The sequence below is a fragment of the Vipera ursinii genome, assembly GCF_947247035.1.
Source record: "Vipera ursinii genome assembly, chromosome: 2".
Classification (NCBI taxonomy): Eukaryota; Metazoa; Chordata; class Lepidosauria; order Squamata; family Viperidae; genus Vipera; species Vipera ursinii.
The window spans coordinates 14,143,578-14,166,950 of NC_139513.1; the positions used below are offsets into that span (position 1 = coordinate 14,143,578).

Consider the following 23,373-nt stretch of genomic DNA (forward strand, 5'->3'; position numbering starts at 1 on the left):
CATCTTCAATAGCGAATTCCTAATTTGCATTTAGAGCTGCAGATTGGCACACGCAACTTTCCTTTTCAATCTGGATCCTAGTTTTTGGTCTTGGGGCTTTGCATGAAGGGTGACGGTCCTTTGCTGTTGCCGCTTGGAGCACTTTTGCATCGCTCGGCGGCGCCCCAGTCGCCCCCTCCCCGCAGCGCTTCAGCGGAGGAGTTAAGCGCAGAGTTTTTGCGCCTAGAGAGGAGAAAGGGGGGCTGGCAATCCAGCTTCCTGCCCCTCCATCTCCCCTTCCTGGTCTCTCGACGCCTCTTACGCCAGGGCTGCGGAGATTCTCCTCGCGGGGAGGGGCGCTAGGTGGGCAAGGAGGCTCCGAGAGGGGGAGGGACTAGGAGGGGCGGGAAGGGGAGGCGGGATTCCTCGGGGGAGGGAGGGAGGGAGAGCCAGGTGGGTTTCCCCCAGTTGCGCCCCCTCCCCTTCCGAGTCTCCGCCTTTCCTCGCGGGCTTTTCTGCTCCGTGGGAAGCGCTGCGCCTTCGCTTCTCCTCCTCCTGGGTTGCGGCTTCCGCGAACGGCTCTCCGATCCCCTCCAGGTCCTTCCCCCGAGCCCCCCTCCTGCCCCGCAGCCCCCCCTCTTGGCGCAGCCCGGCTCCCCGCCTGGGGGCTCCCGGGGATTCCCGGAAGGTTGGGCACCCCCGTTCCCACGTTCCCCTCTCGCTGCTGGGGAGGGTCAGCCTGCCAGTGCCTGGAGGGGAGGAGGAGGAGGGGGAGGACGGGGGGAGCTCTGGGCTGGGAGGGAGCGAGGCTGGAGGGGAGGGCGGGGACCCTGCGAGGAGGAAGAGCTGAATGGCGTCTGGAAGGCGGGTGAGGGATGTTATATATTGACTGTTAAACTGTTTATTCACCTCACACGTTCGTGAGGAAGAACACGGCAGCCCGATGACAGCTGTCAAAAGGGCTGCCGACTCGCAGGCGCAGCGAAGCGGCTGATTTTGATAGCAGTCAAGCTGCCGGGCAGGCGCAGCTCACTGACAGCTGTCAAAGTTGCCTGGGCCGCGCATGCGCAGAGCAACCGGAACTGTCAAAAGTTGCCAGCTGGCCGGAGCAACAGCCTGTTGACAGCTCGCGGCTGCTGCAGCTGAACCACACCTGATTGGCTGCTGCCACGCGGTGGGAGAACACCACCAGCTGATTGGTTTAACCGTTTACCGAGTTAGAGTATAAATATGAGGGAATCCCGGCGGTGACTTGCCCAGGACACGATCGTTAAACTGTGCCTGTTGTCTCCTAGTCTTCCCTCGACTACAAAACAAGGGAGAGCCGAGAGGCGTCCAGGTGGGCTTGGCCAATGTCCTGGCCCTGTCCAGGTGGGCTTCCTTTGAGATGGAGCTCCTGCATCTGCCTCTCTCTCTGGTGACTGCTGCGTCCCTGTTTCTCTCTGCCCATGTAAAGGAACAGCCCTGTCTGCGGAGTTTTCAATTTTAATTGCAGCTCTTTTATGGGCTGTAAAATCTCCACTGAAAAAGCAGCTCTCCAGTGTCTTACACACAACTTGCCAAAGAGATCAAGATGCTTCTGTGATGCATTTAGAAAGATAAAATAAAATAATTTTACCTCATGTGACAGGCCTGGGAGCTCTAATTGCCTCCACTTCTCTGAGATCGTTCTCAAAACAACCCAGGTGCAACTGATTGATGTACAAAGGACAATGGGAGATTCAGGGGAGAAAGGAGGAATTTATTTTATGATTTTTACAAGCAAAACGTTAGAACTGGATTTCCAACTTTTGTACCCACACGTATTCTCTTGGAGGGAAAAAAAAGAAACCCAGGAGTTTCTCTTGTTCACTAGCAGAATGGGGCAGTTAACAGATACAGAAATGAGCAGGCACTATGTAACTTACTGCACATAAGCTGTTCTAGGCTTTATACAAGTTAAATGCAATATAGATTATTAACAAAGTGCTTTGACATTTTAACTTTGCTGTTGGTTCACCCGTTAACTACTTTGCCTGTCTATATACCAGATAGATGAAGGTCAAATTAGTTGTAAATAGAACTTCATAAATTTTGAGCCTGCTTCGTAAGGGAAGGAAACTAATATTGCTCCAATATATTTATGAATATTCAAGTGTGTGTGTGTGGGGGAATAATATATGTAAATCTGGTTTTGTCTTTTTGATGCACATATTTTCCTTCTATTTAAATGTTCTGTATATCCTTGTTTTGTTTTTTGTTTTTTCAAGTTTGTAATTTAAATTAATTTTCCAAATAAATTTTTTTTTAAAGCCACTTTACGAGAATCAAATTCATGGGCTGCTCTATCTATTTTCTAAACTGTGTCTGAATTCATGGAAACATAGCATTATAGGCTTGGAAGGGACTCTGGAGGTCTTCTAGTCCAACCCGCTGGTCAAGTCAGAAGCATTATACTATTCCCACTCAAATGGTTGCCCAGTCCATTACTGAAACACCTCATTTAAAATTCTGGTCATGGTGGCAGACCTGATTGCAGTTGTATCTCGAGGACTACTTATATTGTGGCAAGGGAATTAGGGTGCTCATAATCTGCAAGACAACAAGATAGAAGAAAGAAACTCCACATGTTGGGATTCCATAATCAGTATACAAAACCCAAAAGTCGTTTTGAGGAATTCCACAACTTCTGCAAAAGGAAATATCCAGTAATTTCCAGAAACAGGTAGTTAGCCTTTATCCAACTAAAAGTTCCAACTTTTTTCTCTCCACCTACTAGTCTAAATCTTAGATGTGTTGAATAAAAAGGATCAGGCCAGAATTCAAAGAGTCAGTTTCTCAGCTACACTCTCAAAGGGAGATCAGGAACAAAATTCAAGCCTTCTCTAAACTCATCAACTTTTGCCTCATGTGGATTTTCTTATATGCAATAAGGAGAGACTTATGCCTGAAGTACCATCAACAGATGGACATTTGAAACATCTCCTCCATTTGAGTCCTCTCGTGTTTCACTAGGTTTGAATTGAAATGGCAATGTTTCCCACAATCAGAAACCCATTTTATCTCCTGTGTGAATCCTCTGGTGTACCACCATATTACAATTCTGACTGAATCTTTTCCCACAATCAGGACATTCAAAGGGTTTTTCTCCTGTGTGAGTCCTCTGGTGAATCACCAGGTGGGATTTCTGACTGAAACATTTCCCACAAACAGGACATTCAAAGGGTCTCTCTCCTGTGTGAGTCCTCTGGTGTATCACCAGAACAGAATTCTCACTGAAACGTTTCCCACAATCAGGACATTTAAAGGGTTTCTGTCCTGTGTGAGTCCTATGGTGAATCACCAGGTGGGAATTCTGACTGAAACTTTTTCCACAAACAAGACATTTAAAGGGTTTCTCTCCTGTGTGAGTCCTCCGGTGTATCACCAGGTTGGAATTCTCACTGAAACTTTTCTTACAATCAGTACATTTAAAGGGTTTCTCTCCTGTGTGAGTCCTCTGGTGTATCATGAGGTGGTAATTTTTCATGAAACTTTTTCCACAATCAGGACATTCAAATGGTTTCTCTCTTGTGTGAGTCTTCTGGTGACTCATGAGCTGGAATTTTGTAATGAAAGTTTCCCCACAATATGGACACTGATACGATTTCTCTCCTGTGTGAGTCCTCTGGTGTTCCACGAGATTGGAATTGTGACTGAAACGTTTCCCACAAACTGGACACTCATACGATTTCTCTCCTGTGTGAGTCCTCTGGTGTTTCATCAGGCTGCAATTCTGACTAAAACGTTTCCCACAAACAGTACATTCAAACGGTTTCTCTCCTGTGTGAGTCCTCCGGTGTATCACCAGGTTGGAACTGTGACTGAATTTTTTTCCACAGTCAGGACATTCAAATGGTTTGTCTCCTGTGTGTGTTCTCTGGTGAATCATGAGCTGGAATTTTGTAATGAAACTTTTCCCACAATCAGGACATTCAAAGAGTTTCTCTCCTTTGTGAATCCTCTGATGAATCACTAGGCTGAAGTTCCGACTGAAACATTTCCCACAATCAGGACATTCAAAGGGTTTCTCTCCTGTGTGAGTCCTCTGGTGTATCGCCAGGCTGGAACTTTGACTGAAACATTTTTCACAATCAGGACATTCAAAGGGTTTCTCCCCGATGTGAGTCCTCTGGTGTATCATGAGCTGGTAATTTTTAATGAAAGTTTTCCCACAATCAGAACATTCAAAGGGTTTCTCTCCTGTGTGAATCCTCTGGTGTATCACCAGGTGTGAATTGTAACTAAAACATTTCCCACAATCAGAGCATTCAAAGGATTTGTCTCCTGTGTGAGTCCTCTGGTGACTGGTCAGCTGGAATTTTGTGATGAAACTTTCCCCACAATATGGACATTGGTATGATTTCTCTCGTGTGTGAGTCCTCTGGTGTTTCACCAAGTAAGAATTCTCACTGAAACTTTGCCCACAATCAGGACATTCAAAGGGTTTTTCTCCTGTATGTGTTCTCTGGTGCATCACAAGGTGGGAATTTGCGATGAAACATTTCCCACAATCATTACACTCATATGATTTCCTTTTTTTCTGCAACATCTGGTGTTTCATCAAGCTGGAATTCTGACTGAAACTTTCCCCCAAATCAGAGCTTTCCAAGGGTTTCTCCATGGTATGAGTTCTTTAATGTATTGTCAAGTTACCACACTCTCTACTTTGGGAGTTGTAGGGCTTCTTTCCTCTGTGGGTCCTTGCATATACCATAAGGGAGCTGTTCTGAGTAGCTTTTGCCACAGTTGCATGGCTTTTCTCCAATGTGGATCATTTCGTGCATAATCAGCTGTGATTTTAAATCTTCACTTTTCCCACAATAGGTACATCTGTGGAGCTTTTCCATCACTGATATTCTTGAGGTCAAAAATATGTGTGATCCCTTGTTTAATGGTGCTTTGATTCAAGCTGTTTCCTTCTTCCCAGGGCAAGGCCTGTATCGCTGTCTGCCCTGTGTGATTATCCAATTGACCTCCCCACTGACCTTCCCTCTTTTTGTGAATAGAAAAAAATCTCCTTTGACCTTTTCATGTACAGGTAGTCCTCTACTTACAACCACAACTGTGCGCTAAATTTACGTTGCTAAGTGAGGCACTTGTTAAGTGAGCTTTGCCCCATTGTACAATTTTTCTTGTCAATTTGGTAACTGCATCACTGTGGTTGTTAAATTAGGTTGTTAAGTGAATCTGGCTTCCCCATTGACTTTGCTTGTGAGAAGATTGCAAAAGGGGATCACATGACCCAGAACACTGCAACTGTCATAAATGTGAGTTAGCTGCCAAGCATCGAATCATAAATCACATGACCATGGGGATGCTGCAATAATCATGAGCTTCAAAAATGAGTCTTAAGTCACTTTTTTCAGTGCCGTTGTAACTTCGGTCCCTATATGAACTGTTCTAAGTCAAAGACTACCTTTAAAGTTCCCTTGAGTTCTGCATAGTCTATTTTTCCAGGTGAAATCTCTTCTTGATCGCCTCTTGGAGAAGGAGAGGAATTATGTGGGTTTTTTTTGAAGGAAATGGAAAATATTTACATTTCAGGCTTGATTTGCTTTCCTTTTTAACGTTGCTTGTTATTCTCAGTTGTCTGGAGTGCTCTTATTGGCATCGTCTTTGTCTATGAGATTCAAAGAAAAGTGTAACTTATTGTTTATAACATGATTGCTGAAGATGTGATAAACGAAAAAGAAAAACACATAAAAAGCAAACATGCCACAATGCTAAAATAACCTCTTACATTAATTATGATTCATTTGACACATTGTAAGATTACTGAGATTCAAGTTCACATTTACATTCAACCATGAAACTCTCTTGTTGACTTGGGTCAATCACAAATTCTTAGTACAGCAATTACTTGATAGAAACTCTGTAATTAAGATCAATACAACATATAACATAGAATAACAGAGTTGGAAGGAACCTTGAAGGTCTTCTGGTCCAGCCCTCTGCTCAAGCAGGAGACACTACACCACAGGGGTCTTCCAACCTGGCCCTTTTATGACTTGTGGACTTCAACTCCAGAATTCCTCAGCCAGCATGCCAAGAAGTTCCAAGAAGACTCCACACACATTTGCATTACTCAGGTCACAGATGAGCCTCCAGGTAGCTTTAATAACTCACTAAAAGAATTGCAGATGAACAGCTGTGTCTGCAAGAAGTATACATCTTTCCATTCTCCACCATCCAATCAGAGCTGAAGAAGCTTCTTTGATGAGAAGAAAAGAGAAACAAGAAAGTCCATCTGCCTCGTGAAAAAGCATCTTTGGGATAAAACCAGATAATTTAATTTTAGGCTTACTGGATAAATAATTTGGAAAAAAATAGAACATTGATGTTATGTATGTTGAACTAAAGAGCCTCTTGTTGCGGGTGAAGAAGGAGAGTGCAAAACGTGGGTTGAAACTAAACATTAAGAAAACCAAGATCATGGCATCTGGCCCTCTCAATTCCTGGCAAATAGATGGGGAAGAAATGGAGGTAGTGACAGATTTTATTTTCCTGGGCTCCAAGATCACTGCAGATGGGGACTGTAGCCAAGAAATTAAAAGATGCTTGCTCCTTGGGAGGAAAGCCATGGCAAATCTAGACAGCACACTAAAAAGCAGAGTCATCACCCTGTCAACAAAAGTGCGTATAGTCAAGGCTATGGTCTTCCCAGTTGCAATGTATGGCAGTGAAAGCTGGACCATAAGAAAGGCTGAGCGCCAAAGAATTGAAGCCTTTGAACTGTGGTGCTGGAGAAGACTCCTGCGAGTTCCTTGGACTGCAAGGCGATCAAACCGGTCAGTCCTAGAGGAGATCAACCCTGACTGCTCTTTAGAAGGCCAGATCCTGAAGCTAAAACTCAAATACTTTGGCCGCCTAATGAGAAGGAAGGACTCACTGGAGAAGAGCCTAATGCTGGGAAAGATTGAGGGCAATAGAAGAAGGGTACGACAGAGAATGAGGTGGCTGGATGGAGTCACTGAAGCAGTAGGCGTGAGCCTAGATGGACTCCAGAAGATGGTAGAGGACAGGAAAGCCTGGAGGAATGTTGTCCATAGGGTCGCAATGGGTCGGACACGACTTCGCAACTAACAACAACAACAACAACAATGTTGATGGTGGAACTTTATGCACAAAAATGGAAGAATATTTTCATTCCCACAATGGGTGAAGGTTGGAAAACCTGATGGAGTTAGCAGAGATGGCTAAATTGACTGCCTTGATTAAAGGAAAGAACAAGATTAATTTTGTTTCTACATGGAAATTACTTTTGGACTTTGTTCTTGAGAGAGAAAAGGTTATGTCAACATATTAATAACAAGAAAAAAAATCAAGGAAACTCTAGATCCACTAAAGAGAGAAGTTTGATTTTGGGTTTTGTTGATTAGATATGTTTGTTGTTATAGAAGTGGCTCATTTATATTATCATATAAAAGCAAATAGTTGAGGTTTTATGTTAGTACCTTATTCTACTGCACCAAAATGTATGGCAAGATGGCAGCAGCATAGGAAGCAGTATCAGATTACGGAGAGAGAAGTTACTAAACTATGGAGAAGGTACAAAGAGAGGGGGGGGAAAGGGAGGAAAAGGGAGGAGAAAGTTAGATAAGGAGCATAGAAAGGATAAAGGAAAAGAAGAAACTGGAGCAAGGAGGAAAACACCAGCAAACAGGAGCACAGAGAATGAATGGCTGCACGTGGAGTCGGAGGCAGCCGGCAGCAGAGAATGACAGATCCAGCTCAAGAGCCGAACTAAGCAGCACAACACTGGAAAAGAGGCAACTGAAAGCAGCGAACCGGCAGCTGAATAGCAGACAGGAAGGGAGACTGTTGGAGGCAGCCAACTGGTGAATCACGGTATATTCAGGAATAGCCAAGACCCATATTCCAATCTTGGCAGCCTGGCTTGGAGACCAGCTCTGCAGCGAGTGGGAGATCAAACAGAATCCTAACCAACCTAGCTGGCAACTTGTGTCATCGAAACGGTGGAGGAGGGAACTAGAAGTAAAGCTATACTGGACCTAATTCTTACTAATAGAGAAGAAGTGATAGAGGGAGTTGTAGTTACCGGAACCTTGGGTGAAAGTGACCACGTCATACTGAAATTCAATACAATGCAAAAGCAGGCAATAGAAAATAATCCAACCAGTGTCTTAAACTTCAAAAGAGCTGATTTTAATAAACTCATAGAGAACCTAGGAAAGATACCATGGATGAAAATCCTAAATGGGAAAATAACTGAAGAAGCATAGGTAACTGTGAAAAATGCGATTATAAAAGCCCATTCCAGCACAATACCACTGAAAAAGAAAAACAAGAAATTCAAGAAGTAACTATCATGGCTGCACAAAGACCTCTCTGACAAACTGAATGACAAAAAGTTCAAGTACAAAAAATGGAAAGAGGGACAAATAACTAAGACTGATTATCGGCAGATAGCCAGAACATGCAAAGATGAAGTCAGGAAAGCAAAGGCTCAGAATGAACAAAGGCTCGCAACAGAAATCAGGGACAATACAAAAAGGTTAGGTCAACATATTAATAACAAGAAAAAATCAAGGAAACTGTAGATCCACTAGAGAGAAGACGCAAGGAAAAAAAGACAGTAGGGAGAAAGCAGAGCTGCTTAACTCATTCTTTGCATCAGTCGTCACACAAAAAGAAATTATAGCTGAACATAACAAAAAAAACTAGGGCGAAAAAAAAACTAGAAAAATTAAAATAAGCAAGAAAATGGTAGGAAAACATCTTTCTGACCTTGATGAATATAAATCACCAGGAAGCAACAGGTTACATTCCAGAGTTCTGAAGAAGCTGGCAAATGTTATCTCAGATCCACTGCACCATTTTTTTCAAAACTCTTGGAGCACCGGGGAAGTACCTGAGGATTGGAAAAGGGCTGATGTGGTTCCCATCTTCAGAAATGGGAAAGAAAAAAAAACACCCAGGAAACTACAGACCAATCAGTCTTAACATCAATACCTGAGAAGATCGTGGAAAAGATAATCGAGAAGCAGATCTGCGAACAACTAGAAGCAAATAAAGTTATAAATAGTAGAGGGACCTTGGGGACCAGCAATGTGCAGCAGCTGCCAAAAAAAGCTAATACAATCCTGACTTGCATAAACAGAGGCACAGAATCAAGATCACACGATTCATTTTTTGACTTCTACCTTGTATAATCACAAACCACACTGAAAACCACAATGTCCAGTTCCTCTGACTCTGGTGAGGTTCTCGTTTGTTCTCTCTTGGCTTTCCTTCACTCTGGGTTTTACTTCATACTGGGCTTTTCTTCATTCTGGGCCCATAACCTGTCATTTTAAATATAAATTATCACATTCAATTCTATTTCTATTTCTATTCTACTCCACTCCCCACTCCACTCTCTACTCCACTCTTATTAGCCAGCATGGGTTTGTTAAAACCAGATCATGCAAAACCAATCTTATTTCATTCTTCGATAAAGTGACTAAATTAGTAGACCAGCGAAATGACGAAGACATAGTGTACTTAGATTTCAGTAAGGCATTCGACAAAGTAGACCACAAGCTACTTCTTGGTAAGAGAAAAATGTAGAATAGACAACATCACCAACAGATGGATTTGTAGTTGGCTGACAAATCATACTCAGCGAGTAGTCCTCAATGATACTTCATCCACGTAGAGAGAAGTAAGCAGTGGCCTACCACAAGGTTCCGTCTTAGGCCCAGTACTCTTCAGTATCTTCATAAACAACTTAGATGAGGGAACAGAGGGGTAACTCATCAAATTTGCAGATGACACTAAACTGGCAGGAAAAGCCAACATCCCAAAGACAAGCTGAGGACCCGAAAAGATCTGGACAAACAGGAACAATGGGTGCTATCCAACAAAATGAACTTAATGTAGAGAAAAGATTTACATTTTGGCAGGAAAAATTAAAGATAGAAAAACAGATTAGGTGAGACCTGGCTCAAAAACAGTAACTGTGTCAGGGACCTTGGAGTCCTAATGGATGATCACTTGAATATGAGCTGGGACTGTGCAGTAGCAGCCAAAAAAGCTAATACAATCCTGGGTTGTATAAACAGAGGCAGAATCAACATTACATGAAGCATTAGTACCACTTTATAAAACCCTAGTGAGACCACACCTGGAATACTGCCATCAATTTTGGTCACCATATTACAAAGATGTTGAGACTTTGGAAAAAAATTCAGAGAAGAGCAACTAAAATGATCAAAAGCCTGGAGACTAAAACATATGAAGAATGGCTGCATGACTTTGGCTTGACTAATCTAAAGAAAAGAAGAAATAGGGGTGACATGATAGCACTATTCCAGTATTTGAGGGGCTGCCACAAAGAAGAGGGGTCAAATTATTCTCCAAAGCACCAGAAGGCAGGACAAGAAACAATGGTTGGAAAATAATCAGAGAACCAACCTTCAATTAAGGAGAAACTTCCTGAGACGGAGGCCAATTAATCTGGGGAACAGCTTGCCTTCAGAAATAGTAGGTACTCCATCACTGGAGGTTTTTAAAAAGAGACAGGACTGCTCGAGCAGGGGGTTGGAATAGAAGACCTCCAAGATCCCTTCCAGCTCTATTCTATTCTAATATTTGTTTCTTAAGGGCTATCTAGACGTCAGCAGAAGACGTTGCTGGATGTTTAATTTTGCAGAATACCGTGCATTTCTGTAAAAATCTTTTTTGGGAGTGTTCTTTGCATTTTTATCATGACAGTTGATAGAAATGCCACGTGCAGAGTCCCAGCCCTTTTAACAGCTATACTGGACTTAATGCGGACTAAGAGAGAAGAAATGAAAGAGCGACAGACATATTAGGGGGCTTCAGGCTAAAACATACAACGACGGTTGCAGGAATTGGGTATCTCTAGTCTAAGGAATAGAAGGATGAGGAGTGACATGAAAAGAGTGTTCCAATATTTGACGGGCTGCCACAAAGAAGAAGGGGGACAGCCTATTCTGCAAGGCACCTGAAGGCAGAACAAGAAACAATGGATGGAAGCTAATCAAGGATAGAAGCAACCTAGAAAAAAGGAGAAATTTCCCGACAGTGAGAACAATTAAACAGCGGGGAAAAATAGTTTTCGCCGTCGGAAGTCGTGGGTGCTCCATCACTGGAGGCTTCAAGAAGAGACTAGACAGCCATTTGCCTGAAATGTATAAGTTCTCCTCGAGAAGGGGATTGGACTAGATGGCCTCAAAGATCTCTTCCAACTGTTATTGCATATTCTACTTGCTTCTCTGCGTCTTCGCTGTGGAGGAAACCAAACAGCCCGACTTGCTCCCGGCTTCTCCTCCGACCTGCCCCCCCCTCACCTGCCAGATGATGCTTATCCTTGGAAGACCGCGGGAGCCTCTCTGCACGCCACCCTCCTCCCATCAGTGATCCGGTAGAGGAAGTTCCTCTCTCCTTCTCCTCACTTCCCGGCCTTTCTAGCAATACGGTACTTTGTGGCCTTAACCCCTTGAAAGCCATGTTTTGCAGCAGTAGAGGCCCCAAATGAATAGCAAGCTGTCAACAGAAATCCCGAGGACGGGGTGCTTCTCCCAAAGCTTCTCTTTGTGTGACTACACACAGTAGGGAGCTTCAGTGCAGAGTCAGTTAGCAACCAAATAGAGATGCCAACAGGGCAGAAGTGAACATGAGTGTAAGAGCTGCTTGAAACCTCCCTCAGCACTAAACAGTTAAATATGATGCTGCCCATCTAACAGGAAAAAAACCCTGTCCCTTGTCAGGATCCCTCTCCATATAAAATCTCTGAGTGCAACTGCTGATAGCAGTTAGGAAATACCCTCATTTAGGCTGGTGTAGAGCCTTGTGGTGGTGTCTGACGGCTCCTGTGCCTAATTTCATTTTATTCTTGGGGAAGATGCAACTCTCTTGGTGGAAAGGGGGAACCAAGTTGTTTTTTGGGTACAGCTTCATTTTAGAGATGAAAACCCTTAAAACGGGAGAAGGAAGGCAGGAAATGGATCATCTATTCTACTCAGAAAAAGGGATTCTCCATATTGTTGGGAGAAGAGACCTGTGACTCCATGGGAGCCCCAAACCGTAGAGGGAAAAGAGACTAGCCCTTTTGCAGACCAAGAGTCAGTTATGCATTTTAATGCAATTTGTTAGTCAGAAAAGGTGCTACCAGACTCCTCTCGACATACTGCATAAGGCTAGATATTGTATTCAGCCAATTCTGGCGTCTAATGCCAGGGTGAAGGGTGGCGGGTGTTGTAGTCCATCAACATCTGCAGCACCTTCTCGCCCATCTTCAATAGCGACGAATTCCTAATTTGCATTTAGAGCTGCAGATTGGCAAACGCAACTTTCCTTTTCAATCTGGATCCTAGTTTTTGGTCTTGGGGCTTTGCATGAAGGGTGGCGGTCCTTTGCTGTTCCAGCTTGGAGCACTTTAGCGTTGCTCGGCGGCGCCCCAGTCGCCCCCTCCCCGCAGCGCTTCAGCGGAGGAGTTAAGCGCAGAGAGGGGGAGGGAATAGGGGGGGCGGGAAGGGGAGGAGGGATTCCTGGGAGAGCCAGGTGGGTTTCCCCCAGTTGCCCCCCCTCCCCTTCCGGGTCTCCCCCATTCCTCGCGAGCTTTTCTGCTCCGTGGGAAGCGCTGCGCCTTCGCTTCTCCTCCTCCTGGGTTGCGGCTTCCGCGAACGGCTCTCGATCCCCTCCAGATCCTTCCCCCGAGCCCCCCTCCTGACCCGCAGCCCCCCCTCTTGGCGCAGCCCGGCTCCCCGCCTGGGGGCTCCCGGGAATTCCCGGAAGGTTGGGCACCCCTGTTCCCACGTTCCCCTCTCGCTGCTGGGGAGGGTCAGCCTGCCAGTGCCTGGAGGGGAGGAAGAGGATCTGGGCCCAGAGGGATCGTGGCTGAAGGGGGCTCCCTCCCCGGGCATGAGCCATGCTAGGAGAAGGCCAGTGGCATCTGGAAGGCGGGTGACGGAGACCTTAGAGGCGTCCAGGTGGGCTTCCTTTGAGATGGAGCTCCTGAATTTGCCCTCTCTGGTTTAGTTTAGTTTAGTTTTATTTAATTTGTATACCGCCCTTCTCCCTAGGGACTCAGGGCGGTTCACAGGGCATATATAAATTACAATACAAAAATTAAAATAAGATTAAACCAATGCCCAAATAAATAAAAAACAATAATACAATAATAAAAAACAATTTTAAAAACCCATATTCCCCCATCTGGCCAGACCAGCTAGATCGAATAAGTGAGTCTTCAGGCCGCGACGGAAGGTTCGGAGGTCTGATGTCATCCGGAGCTCCACCGGCAGTTGATTCCATAGTGCCGGAGCGCCCACAGAGAAGGCCCTCCCCCTGGGGGCCACCAGTCGGCATTCCCTGACCGGAGGCACCCTGAGGAGGCCCTCTCTGTGGGAACGCACAGGGCGGAGGGGAGTTGACGCCGGCAGCAGGTGGTCCCCGAGGTAACCCGGACCCATGCTGGTGACTGCTGCATTCCTGTTTCTCTCTGCCCACGTGAAGGAACAGCCGTGTCTGCGGAGGTTTTCAATTTTAATTGCTGCTCTTTTATGGGCTGTACAATCTTCACTGAAAAAGCAGCTCTCCAGTGTTTCTTACACACAACTTGCCAAAGAGATCAAGATGCTTCTGTGGTGTATTTAGAAAGAGGAAATAAAATAATTTTAGGTCAAGTGACAGGTCTGGGAGCTCTAATTGCCTCCACTTCTCTGAGATCGTTCTCAAAACAACTCAAATGCAACTGATTGATGTTGAAAGGACAGTGGGAGATCCAGGGGAGAAAGGAGGAATTTGTTTTATGACTTTTACAAGCAAAATGTTAGAACTGGATTTCCCACTTCTGTACCCACATGGCTTTTCAGTACCGTATTCTCTTGGAGGAAAAAATAAACCCAGGAGTTTCTCTTGTTGACTAGCAGAGTGGGGCAGTTGACAGATACAGAAATGAGCAGGCACTGTGTAACTTACTGTAAATAAGAAGCTGTTTGAGGCTTTATAGAAGTAAAATAGAATATAGATTATTAACAAAGTGCTTTGACATGTTTGCTGTTGGTTCACCTGTTAACTACTTTGCCTCTCTATCTACCAGGTAGATTAAGGTCAAATTGGTTGTAAATAGAAGTAGAACTTCATAAATTTTGGGCCTACTTCGTAAGGGAAGGAAAGTAATATTGCTCCAATATATTTATGAATATTCAAGTGGAGGGGAATAATATATGTAAATCTGGTTTTGTCTTATTGATGCACATATTTTCCTTCTATTTGAATGTTCTGTATATCCTTGTTTTGTTTTTTATTTTATTTTTTTCAAGTTTGTAATTTAAATTATTTTTCCAAATTAAATATTACTTTTTTTAAAGCCACTTTACGAGAATCCAATTCATGGGGCTGCTCTTTATCTATTTTCTAAATTGCCTCTGAATTCATGGAAACATAGCATTTCAGGCTTGGAAGGAACTCTGGAGGTCTTCTAGTCCAACCCGCTGGTCAAGTCAGAAGCATTATACTATTCCCACTGAAATGGTTGTCCAGTCCATTTCTGAAATAGACCTCAATTTAAGAATCTTCCACCCCTTACTTCCACTCTTTACGTCTAGTCCTGCCTTCAGGTGCCCTAGAGAATAAGTCAATCCATTCTTCTTTGTGACAGACGCTCAAGTACTGGAAGACAGCTATCATGTCCCTCCTAATAACCCTTTATCATCTTTGTTTCTCTTCTCTGCACACAACAAATTTTTTGTATCGTGACCAGAACTGAACACTTTATTCTAACAGTGGTGTCATCAGCAAACCCTTAACACAGTGTATAAAGTGTTAATGTAGCAAAACAGAAGAGTCTATCTCACTCCCATGCAACAGTGACCCAGAAGCGGCCGCCATTTTGACATAGAGGCAGGCATGGCAAAATGGCGGCTGCTTCCACAACTCCACTGCATGGCCCAGGGATGAATACGGGGTACAGTTCAAAGTAATGGCAGCTTCCACGATACAGTCACGCAGCCAAGGGATCCGTGCCCTGCCTTGTTTCCCCACTGAGGTTCAGAGATCTTCAAAAGGTGAGGAGGAGGAGGAGGCTGTGATGCCTGGTGGGGGGGGGAGTCAGGACTAAGAATAGCATGGATTCCAAAGGTTAGAATAGGGGAGGTCTTTGGAAGGCAAATCTGGGCCTGTGATACGCCTCCAAAAGCTTCCCCAATTTCTGAGGGAGCCACTGTTGTGGTGAACAACTTGCACATTCATTTCACGGCTTCATCAGAGAGAGAAAAGGGTGTGGGTAGTTCAGTAAGGTAATCTTAATTAACTACCATTATAACATGCAACCAAAATTGGGAGACCCGATTACAGTTGTATCTCGAGGATTACTTATATGGTGGCAAGGGAATTAGGGCGCTCATAATCTGCAGGACAAGAAGATAGAAGACAGAAACTCCACATGTTGGAATTCCATAATCAATATTCAAAACCAAAAGCGTTTTTGAGGAATTCCACAACTTATGCAAAAGAAAATATCCAATAATTTCTAAAGTTTTCCCTTTATTCTCCACCTACTAGTCAAAATCTGAGATGTGTTGAATAAAAAGGATCAGGCCAGAATTCAAAGAGTCAGTTTCTCAGCTACACTCTCAAAGGGAGATCAGGAACAAAATTCAAGCCTTCTGTAAACCCATCAACTTTTGCCTCGTGGATTTTCTAGTATGCAATAAGGAGTGAGTTATGCCTGAAGTACTGTCCATAGACTGGACATTTGAAAGATCTCCTACATTTGAGTCCACTGGTGTTTCACCAGGTTTGAATTGAGGAAATATTTCCCACAATCAGAAAACCATTTTATCTCCTATGTGAGTCCTCTGGTGAATCACCAGGTGGTATTTCTGACTGAAACATTTCTCACAATTAGGACATTCAAACGGTTTCTCTCCTGTGTGAGTCCTCTGGTGACTCATGAGCTGGAATTTTGTAATGAAACTTTCCCCACAATATGGACACTGATATGATTTCTCTCCTGTGTGAGTCCTCTGGTGTTCCAAGAGATTGGACCTGTGACTGAAACGTTTCCCACAATCACATTCAAACGGTTTCTTTCCTGTGTGAGTCCTCCGATGTCTCACCAGGACAGAATTCCCACTGAAACGTTTCCCACAATCAGTACATTTAAAGGGTTTCTCTCCTGTGTGAGTCCTACGGTGAATCACCAGGGAGGAATTGTGAGCGAAACTTTTTCCACAAAAAAGACATTTAAAGGGTTTCTCTCCTGTGTGAGACCTCCGATGTATCACCAGGACAGAATTCCGACTGAAACTTTTCCCACAATCAGGACATTTAAAGGGTTTCTCTCCTGTGTGAGTCCTCTGGTGACTCATGAGCTGGAATTTTGTAATGAAACTTTCCCCACAATATGGACACTGATATGATTTCTCTCCTGTGTGAGTCCTCTGGTGTTCCAAGAGATTGGACCTGTGACTGAAACGTTTCCCACAATCACATTCAAACGGTTTCTTTCCTGTGTGAGTCCTCCGATGTCTCACCAGGACAGAATTCCCACTGAAACGTTTCCCACAATCAGGACATTTAAAGGGTTTCTCTCCTGTGTGAGTCCTCTGGTGTATCACCAGTTTGGAATTCTTACTGTAACTTTTCCCACAATCAGAACATTCAAAAGCTTTCTCTCTTATGTGAGTCTTCTGGTGAGTCATGAGCTGGAATTTTGTAATGAAACTTTCCCCACAATATGGACACTGATATGATTTCTCTCCTTTGTGAATCCTCTGGTGTATCCCCAGGTAGGAATTCGAACTGAAAGATTTCCCACAATCAGGACATTCAAAGGGTTTCTCTCCTGTGTGAGTCCTCTGGTGTATCACCAGGCTGACTTTTCGACTGAAACATTTTCCACAATCAGGACATTCAAAGGGTTTCTCTCCAGTGTGAGTCCTCTGATGTATCATGAGGGTGCTGTTTTGCATGAAATGTTTTCCACAATCAGGACATTCAAATGGTTTCTCTCCTGTGTGAGTCTTCTGGTGTTTAACGAGATTGGAACTGTGACTGAAACATTTCCCACAAACAAGACACTCATACGGTTTCTCTCCTGTGTGAGTCCTCTGGTGTTTCACCAGGTTGCAATTCTGAGTAAAACTTTTCCCACAAAGAGCACATTCAAACAGTTTCTCTTTTGTGTGAATCCTCCGGTGTATCAACAGGCTGGAACTGTTACAGTATTTTTTTCCACAGTCAGGACATTCCAATGGGTTGTCTGCTATGTGTCTTTCCTGGTGACTTATTAGGTGGGATTTTCTAATAAAACGTTTCCCACAATCAGAGCATTCAAAGGGTTTGTCTCCTGTGTGAGTCCACTGGTGATCCACCAGGTTGCCTTTCTGAGTAAAACCTTTCCCACAAAGAGCACATTCAAACAGTTTCTCTCCTGTGTGAGTCCTCCGGTGTTTCACCAGGCTGGAACTGTGATAGAATTTTTTTCCACAGTCAGGACATTCAAATGGTTTGTCTCCTGTGTGTGTTCCCTGGTGACTTATGAGGTGGGATTTTCTAATGAAACGTTTCCCACAATCAGAGCATTCAAAGGGTTTCTCTCCTGTGTGAATCCTCTGGTGAACCACCAGGTGGGAATTCTGAATGAAACCTTTTCCACAAACAAGACATTTAAATGGTTTCTCTCCTGTGTGAGTCCTCTGGTGAACCACCAGGTGGGAATTTCGACTGAAACTTTTTCCACAAACAAGACATTTAAAGGATTTGTCTCCTGTGTGAGTCCTCTGGTGACTCATGAGGTGAAGTTTTGTGATGAAACTTTCCCCACAATATGGATATTGATATGATTTATCTCCTAAGTGAGTCCTCTGGTGTTTCACCAGGTCAGAATTGTGACTGAAACTTTTCTCACAAACTGGACACTCATACGATTTCTTTGCTATGTGAGCCCTCTGGTGTTTCACCAAATAAGAATTCTCACTGAAACTTTTCCCACAATGAAAACATTCAAAGGAGGTTTTTTTCCTGTCCATCCCCCAAATCAGTGTTTTCCAAGGGATTCTCCATGGTATGAGTTCTTTAATGTATCGTCAAGTTACCACACTCTCTACTTTGAGAGCATTTATAGGGCTTCTTTCCTGTGTGGGTCCTTGCATGTATCATAAGGGAGCTGTTCTGAGTAGCTTTTGCCACAGTTGCATGGCTTTTCTCCAATGTGGATCATTTCGTGCATAATCAGCTGTGATTTTAAATCTGCACTATTCCCACAACAGGCACATCTGTGGAGCTTTTCCATCACTGATGAGGTCAACAATATGTGTGATCCCTTGTTTAGTGGTGCTTTGATTCAAGCTGTTTTCTTCCTCCCAGGGCAAGGCCTGTATCGCTGTCTGCCCTGTGTGATTATCCTATTGACCTTTTCCTCTCCACTGACTTCCAGATGTTTCCCTCTTTTGGTGAATTGAAAAAAATAATCTTTGACCTTTTCATGTATGGGTAGTCCTCGACGTACGACCATAACTGTGCCCCAAATTTATGTTGCTAAGTGAGGCACTTGTTAAGTGAGCTTTGCCCCATTGTACAATATTCTTGTAAGTTTGTTAACTGCATCTCTGCGGTTGTTAAATTAGGTTGTTAAGTGAATCTGGCTTCCCCACTGACTTTGTTTTTCAGAAAATTGCAAAAGGGGATCATATGACCCCAGAACACTGCAACCGTCATAAATGTGAGTTAGCTGACAAGCATCCATATATAAATCACATGACCATGGGGATGCTGCAATAGTCATAAGCTTCTAAAATGAGTTATAAGCCACTTTTTTCAGTGCCGTTGTAACTTTGGTCACTATATGAACTGTTCTAAGTCAAGGACTACCTGTAATGTTCCCTTGAGTTCTGCATACTCTATGTTTTCCATTTTGAAATCTCTTCTTGATCACCTCTTGGAGAAGGAGAAGAATTATGTGGTTTTTTTTAAAGGAAACGGAAAATACTTTCATTTCAGCCTTGATTTGCTTTCCTTTTTAACGTTGCTTGTTATTCTCAGTTGTCTGGCGTGCTCTTATTGGCATCGTCTTTGTCTATAAGATCCAAAGAAAAATGTAACTTGTTTATAAAATGGTTGCTGAAGATGTGATAAATGAAAAAGAAAAACACATAAAAAACAAACATGCCACAATGTTAAAATAACGTCTTACATTAATTATGATTCATTTGACACATTGTAAGATTACTGAGATTCAAGTTCACATTTGTATTCAACCATGAAATTCTTTTGTTGACTTGGGTCAATCAAAAATTCTTAGTACGGCAATTATTTGATAGAATCTCTGTGATTAAGATTAATACAACATATAACATAGAAAAATAGAGTTGGAATGGACCTTGAAGGTCTTCTGGTCCAACCCTCTGCTCAAGCAGGAGACACTATACCACAGGGGTCTTTTATGACTTGTGAATTTCAACTCAGCATGCCTGGCTGAGGAATTCTGGGAGTTGAAGTCCACAAGTCATAAAAGGGCCAAGTTTGAAGACCCCTGCTATACCATTTCAGACAAGTGGCCGTCAAATCTCTTTTTTTATTTTTAAAAAGCATTTATTATTTTTATAGGGTTAAAAAGGAAGGTAGGGAAATGGGGATTTGGGATAGGGTGGGGGAAAGTTTAAGGGTAGGGATTGGGGTTTCCCACAATAACATTCAATATTTGGCAAACAGCAAGTTGTCTGGGTAAATATAAATAAATATATAAAGATAATGAGCCTAACAATAACATCGACAGATATCATAAATTATCAAACACAATACTAAATTTTCAATGTATGATAACATTCTTAGTCAAATAGATTCAAAACTGCATATCACATTCCTTTCTCTCTAACTTGTTTATCTAGTCATTGATAAAAGTTCTATAATAAACTGAAGGCTCTTTCTCTTTAATCTCTAAGGTTAATCTATCCATTTCTGCATATTCCAATATCTTCTTAATTACTACTTCTTCTGTTGGTGACTTTTCATTTTTCCAACATTGGGCATACATAATTCTTGCTGCGTTCAATACATGTAACATTAAGTATCTGCTGTCCTTATCATAGTTAGGGCCTATCATTCCTAAGAGAAACAATTCTGGTTTAAATTCAATTTGTTTTTTAATCATCTTCTCTAACCATAAATGTATCTTAAGCCAGAACCTTTTTGGTTTAGGACATGTCCACCAGATATGATAAGAAGTACCTGGTCTTTGCTTACATTTCCAACAAACATTTGAAGTATTTTTAAACATTTTGGCTAGTCTTACTGGTGTCATATGCCATCCATAAAATATTTTATACAAATTTTCTTTATATGATACAGCTTTGGTTAGTCTAATATTTCTGTCCCATAGCTTTTCCCATTCTTCAAGCTCTATAGTATGACCAACATTTTTGCCCACATTATCATTGTTTCTTTAACTTGCTCCTCCTCCATCTTTAAGTTAAGCAGTAATCTATAAAGTTTTTAAATCAGTTTTTCATCTCTTTTTAACAATGTAAGATCAAGCTCTGTCTGTTCCTTATAGAACCCCGTTACTTTCATGTCTTTTTAGTATCTCGATTGGATTTGTAGATATGTCCACCATGGTAAGTCAATACCTTGCTGTTGTAAGTCTTGTCTAGATTTCAGTCTTCCTTCACTATACAGTAAGTCTTTATATGTTACAGTTTTATCGTAGTTAGTTAAGTTTGGGTAAGCAAAAGCTTCCATTGTTGAGAGCCAGTCAGGTATCTTAGTATAATTTTTTTCTTTTCTTTTTTCCCACTCTGAGAGAAGTGCATTTCTTATAGCATGGGTCTGAAAATATCTATGCGGTTTATTCTTTCCATACGACAGAAAGGCATTCCAGCCAATCTGCAGGTCATGCCTCTCTAGGTATAGTGTTCTTTTCTCTCTAAGTGTTATCCATTCTTTAATCCATGTTAAAATAGCTGCTTGGTAATATAATTTCCCCCCTTCATGGATTACTGCCTTGTCATGGCGAAGGGGCTTGCATAATTCAATGAACCTATAAGTTATGCCATGCAGGGCCACCCAAGACGGAAAGGTCATAGCAGAGAGTTCTGACAAAACGTGATCCACTGGAGAAGGAAATGGCAACCCACTCCAGTATCTTTGCCATGAAAACCCTGTGGATAGTACGAAAAGACAAAACGATATGACGCTGGAAGATGAGCCCCTCAGGTCGGAAGGTGTCCAATATGCTACCGGGGAAGAGCAGAGGGCTAGTACTAGTAGCGCCAGAAAGATTTATTTCTTTTTATTTTAATCCCATTTGTATCCCGCCCTTCTCCGAAGACTCTGGGCGGCTTACAATTTAAGCACAAACCAATGTGCTTAGCAATAGCCTTCATTCCATGTATATGACTGCTTATTAGGGCTTTCAGCCCCCCCCCCCACGGCATTTTTACAAAGTCAGCTTATTGCCCCCAACAATCTGGGTCCTCATTTGCACTACTCAGGTGACCCTGAAGACACAGATGAACCTCCAGGTAGCTTTAACAACTTGCTAAAAAATGCAAATGAACAGCTGTCTGTAAGGAGTTTAAATCTTTCTATTCCCCACCATTCAGTCAGAGCTGAAGAAGCTTCTTGGATCAGAAGAAAAGAAAAACAAACTGCAACTGCCTTTGGGATACTAGATAATTTTCTTTTAGGCTTAATGGATAAATAACTTGAAAAAAAAACAGAACATTGATGTTATATTTGTTGATGGTGGCACTTTATGCACAAAAATGGAAGAATATTTTCATTCCCACAGTGGATGGTTACAAAACCTGATGGAGTTAGCAGAGATGGCTATATTGACTGCCTTAATTAAAGAAAAGAACAAGATTAACCTAGAAACAAGGAGAAATTTCCCGACAGTGAGAACAATTAACCAGCGGAAAAAACATAGTTTTCGCCGTCGGAAGTCGTGGGTGCTCCATCACTGGAGGCTTTCAAGGAGAGACTCGACAGCCATTTGCCTGAAATGTATAAGGTCTCCTGATCGAGCAGGGGATTGGACTAGATGGCCTCAAAGATCTCTTCCAACTCTTATTGCATATTCTACTTGCTTCTCTGCGTCTTCGCTGTGGAGGAAACCAAACAGCCCGACTTTCTCCCGGCTTCTCCTCCGACCTGCCCCCCACTCACCTGCCAGATGATGCTTGGATCCTTGGAAGACCGCGGGAGCCTTTCTGCACGCCACCCTCCTCCCATCAGTGATCCGGTAGAGGAAGTTCCTCTCTCCTTCTCCTCACTTCCCGGCCTTTCTAGCAATACGGTACTTTGTGGCCTTAACTCCTTGAAAGCCATGTTTTGCAGCAGTAGAGGTCCCAAATGAATAGCAAGCTGTCAACAGAAATCCCGAGGACGGGGTGCTTCTCCCAAAGCTTCTCTTTGTGTGACTACACACAGTAGGGAGCTTCAGCGCAGAGTCAGTTAGCAACCAAACAGAGATAATAATAATAATAATAATAATAATAATAATAATAATAATAATAATAATAATAATAATAATAATAATTATTATTATTATTATTATTATTATTATTATTATTATTATTATTATTTAATTTGTATACCGCCCTTCTCCCGAAGGACTCAGGGCGGTGAACAGGGCAATACATAATAAAAAACAGAATACAAAAATTAAAAAGTGATTAAACCATTATGCCCGTAATAATTAATACAGATTAAAATTAAAACTATTTATAAAAACCGAATCCCATACCGTCAGACCAGGCCAGCTTGTTTGAAAAAGAAGGTTTTGAGATCGCGCCGGAAGGAGCGAAGGTTGCGGGCTATCCGGAGCTCGACTCTTAAGCGGTTCCAAAGGTCTGGCGCGCCCACAGAGAACGCTCTCCCCCTGGGGGCCACCAATCGGAATTCTTTGATCGGCCGCACCCTGAGGAGGCCCTCTCTGTGGGAGCGCACTGGACGGAGGGAAGTTGACGCCGGCCGCAGGTGTTGCCGTAGGTAATCCGGACCCATGCCATGAAGGGCTTTGTATGTCATCACTAACACCAACAGGGATGAAGTGAACATGAGTGTAAGAGCTGCTTGAAACCTCCCTCAGCACTAAACAGTTAAATATGATGCTGCCCATGTAACAGGAAAAAAACCCTGTCCCTTGTGGCATCCCTTGTCAGGATCCCTCTCCATTGGAAATCTCTTAGTGCAACTGCTGATAGCAGTTAGGAAATACCCTCATTTAGGCTGGTGTAGAGCCTTGTTGTGGTGTCTGACGGCTCCTGTGCCTAATTTCATTTTATTCTTGGGGAAGATGCAACTCTCTTGGTGGAAAGGGGGAACCAAGTTGTTTTTTGGGTACAGCTTCATTTTAGAGATGAAAACCCTTAAAACGGGAGAAGAAGGGCAGGAAATGGA

At 43.0% G+C, this 23,373-nt stretch overlaps 1 protein-coding gene across 3 annotated transcripts; it reads right to left on the minus strand.

Moving 5' to 3' along the window:
* Positions 1-1,699: 1,699 nt before the first annotated feature.
* On the minus strand, positions 1,700-22,209 carry LOC310636865 (uncharacterized protein). 3 transcript variants are annotated; one of them, XR_014491818.1, is made up of 3 exons: positions 22,138-22,209; positions 18,844-19,048; positions 12,987-13,608 (listed from the first exon to the last, which is right to left on the minus strand). XR_014491818.1 is itself a non-coding variant. In XM_083356986.1 (2 exons), the coding sequence occupies exon 2, from the start codon at positions 4,619-4,621 to the stop codon at positions 3,005-3,007; it is 1,617 nt and encodes a 538-aa protein (XP_083213112.1). In that variant the 5' UTR covers positions 4,622-5,620; positions 22,138-22,194; the 3' UTR covers positions 1,700-3,004. The 3 variants fall into 3 exon arrangements, 1 of the variants encoding a protein (XP_083213112.1); XR_014491819.1 differs by lacking the exon at positions 12,987-13,608 and adding an exon at positions 16,045-16,158 and having other exon boundaries at positions 16,243-19,048; XM_083356986.1 differs by lacking the exons at positions 12,987-13,608; positions 18,844-19,048 and adding an exon at positions 1,700-5,620 and having other exon boundaries at positions 22,138-22,194.
* Positions 22,210-23,373: the final 1,164 nt, after the last annotated feature.

Excerpts from the sequence above, each read along its gene's own strand:
- LOC310636865 (XM_083356986.1), bottom strand. The coding sequence starts at position 4,621 with ATGGAGAAACCCTTGGAAAGCTCTGATTTGGGGGAAAGTTTCAGTCAG.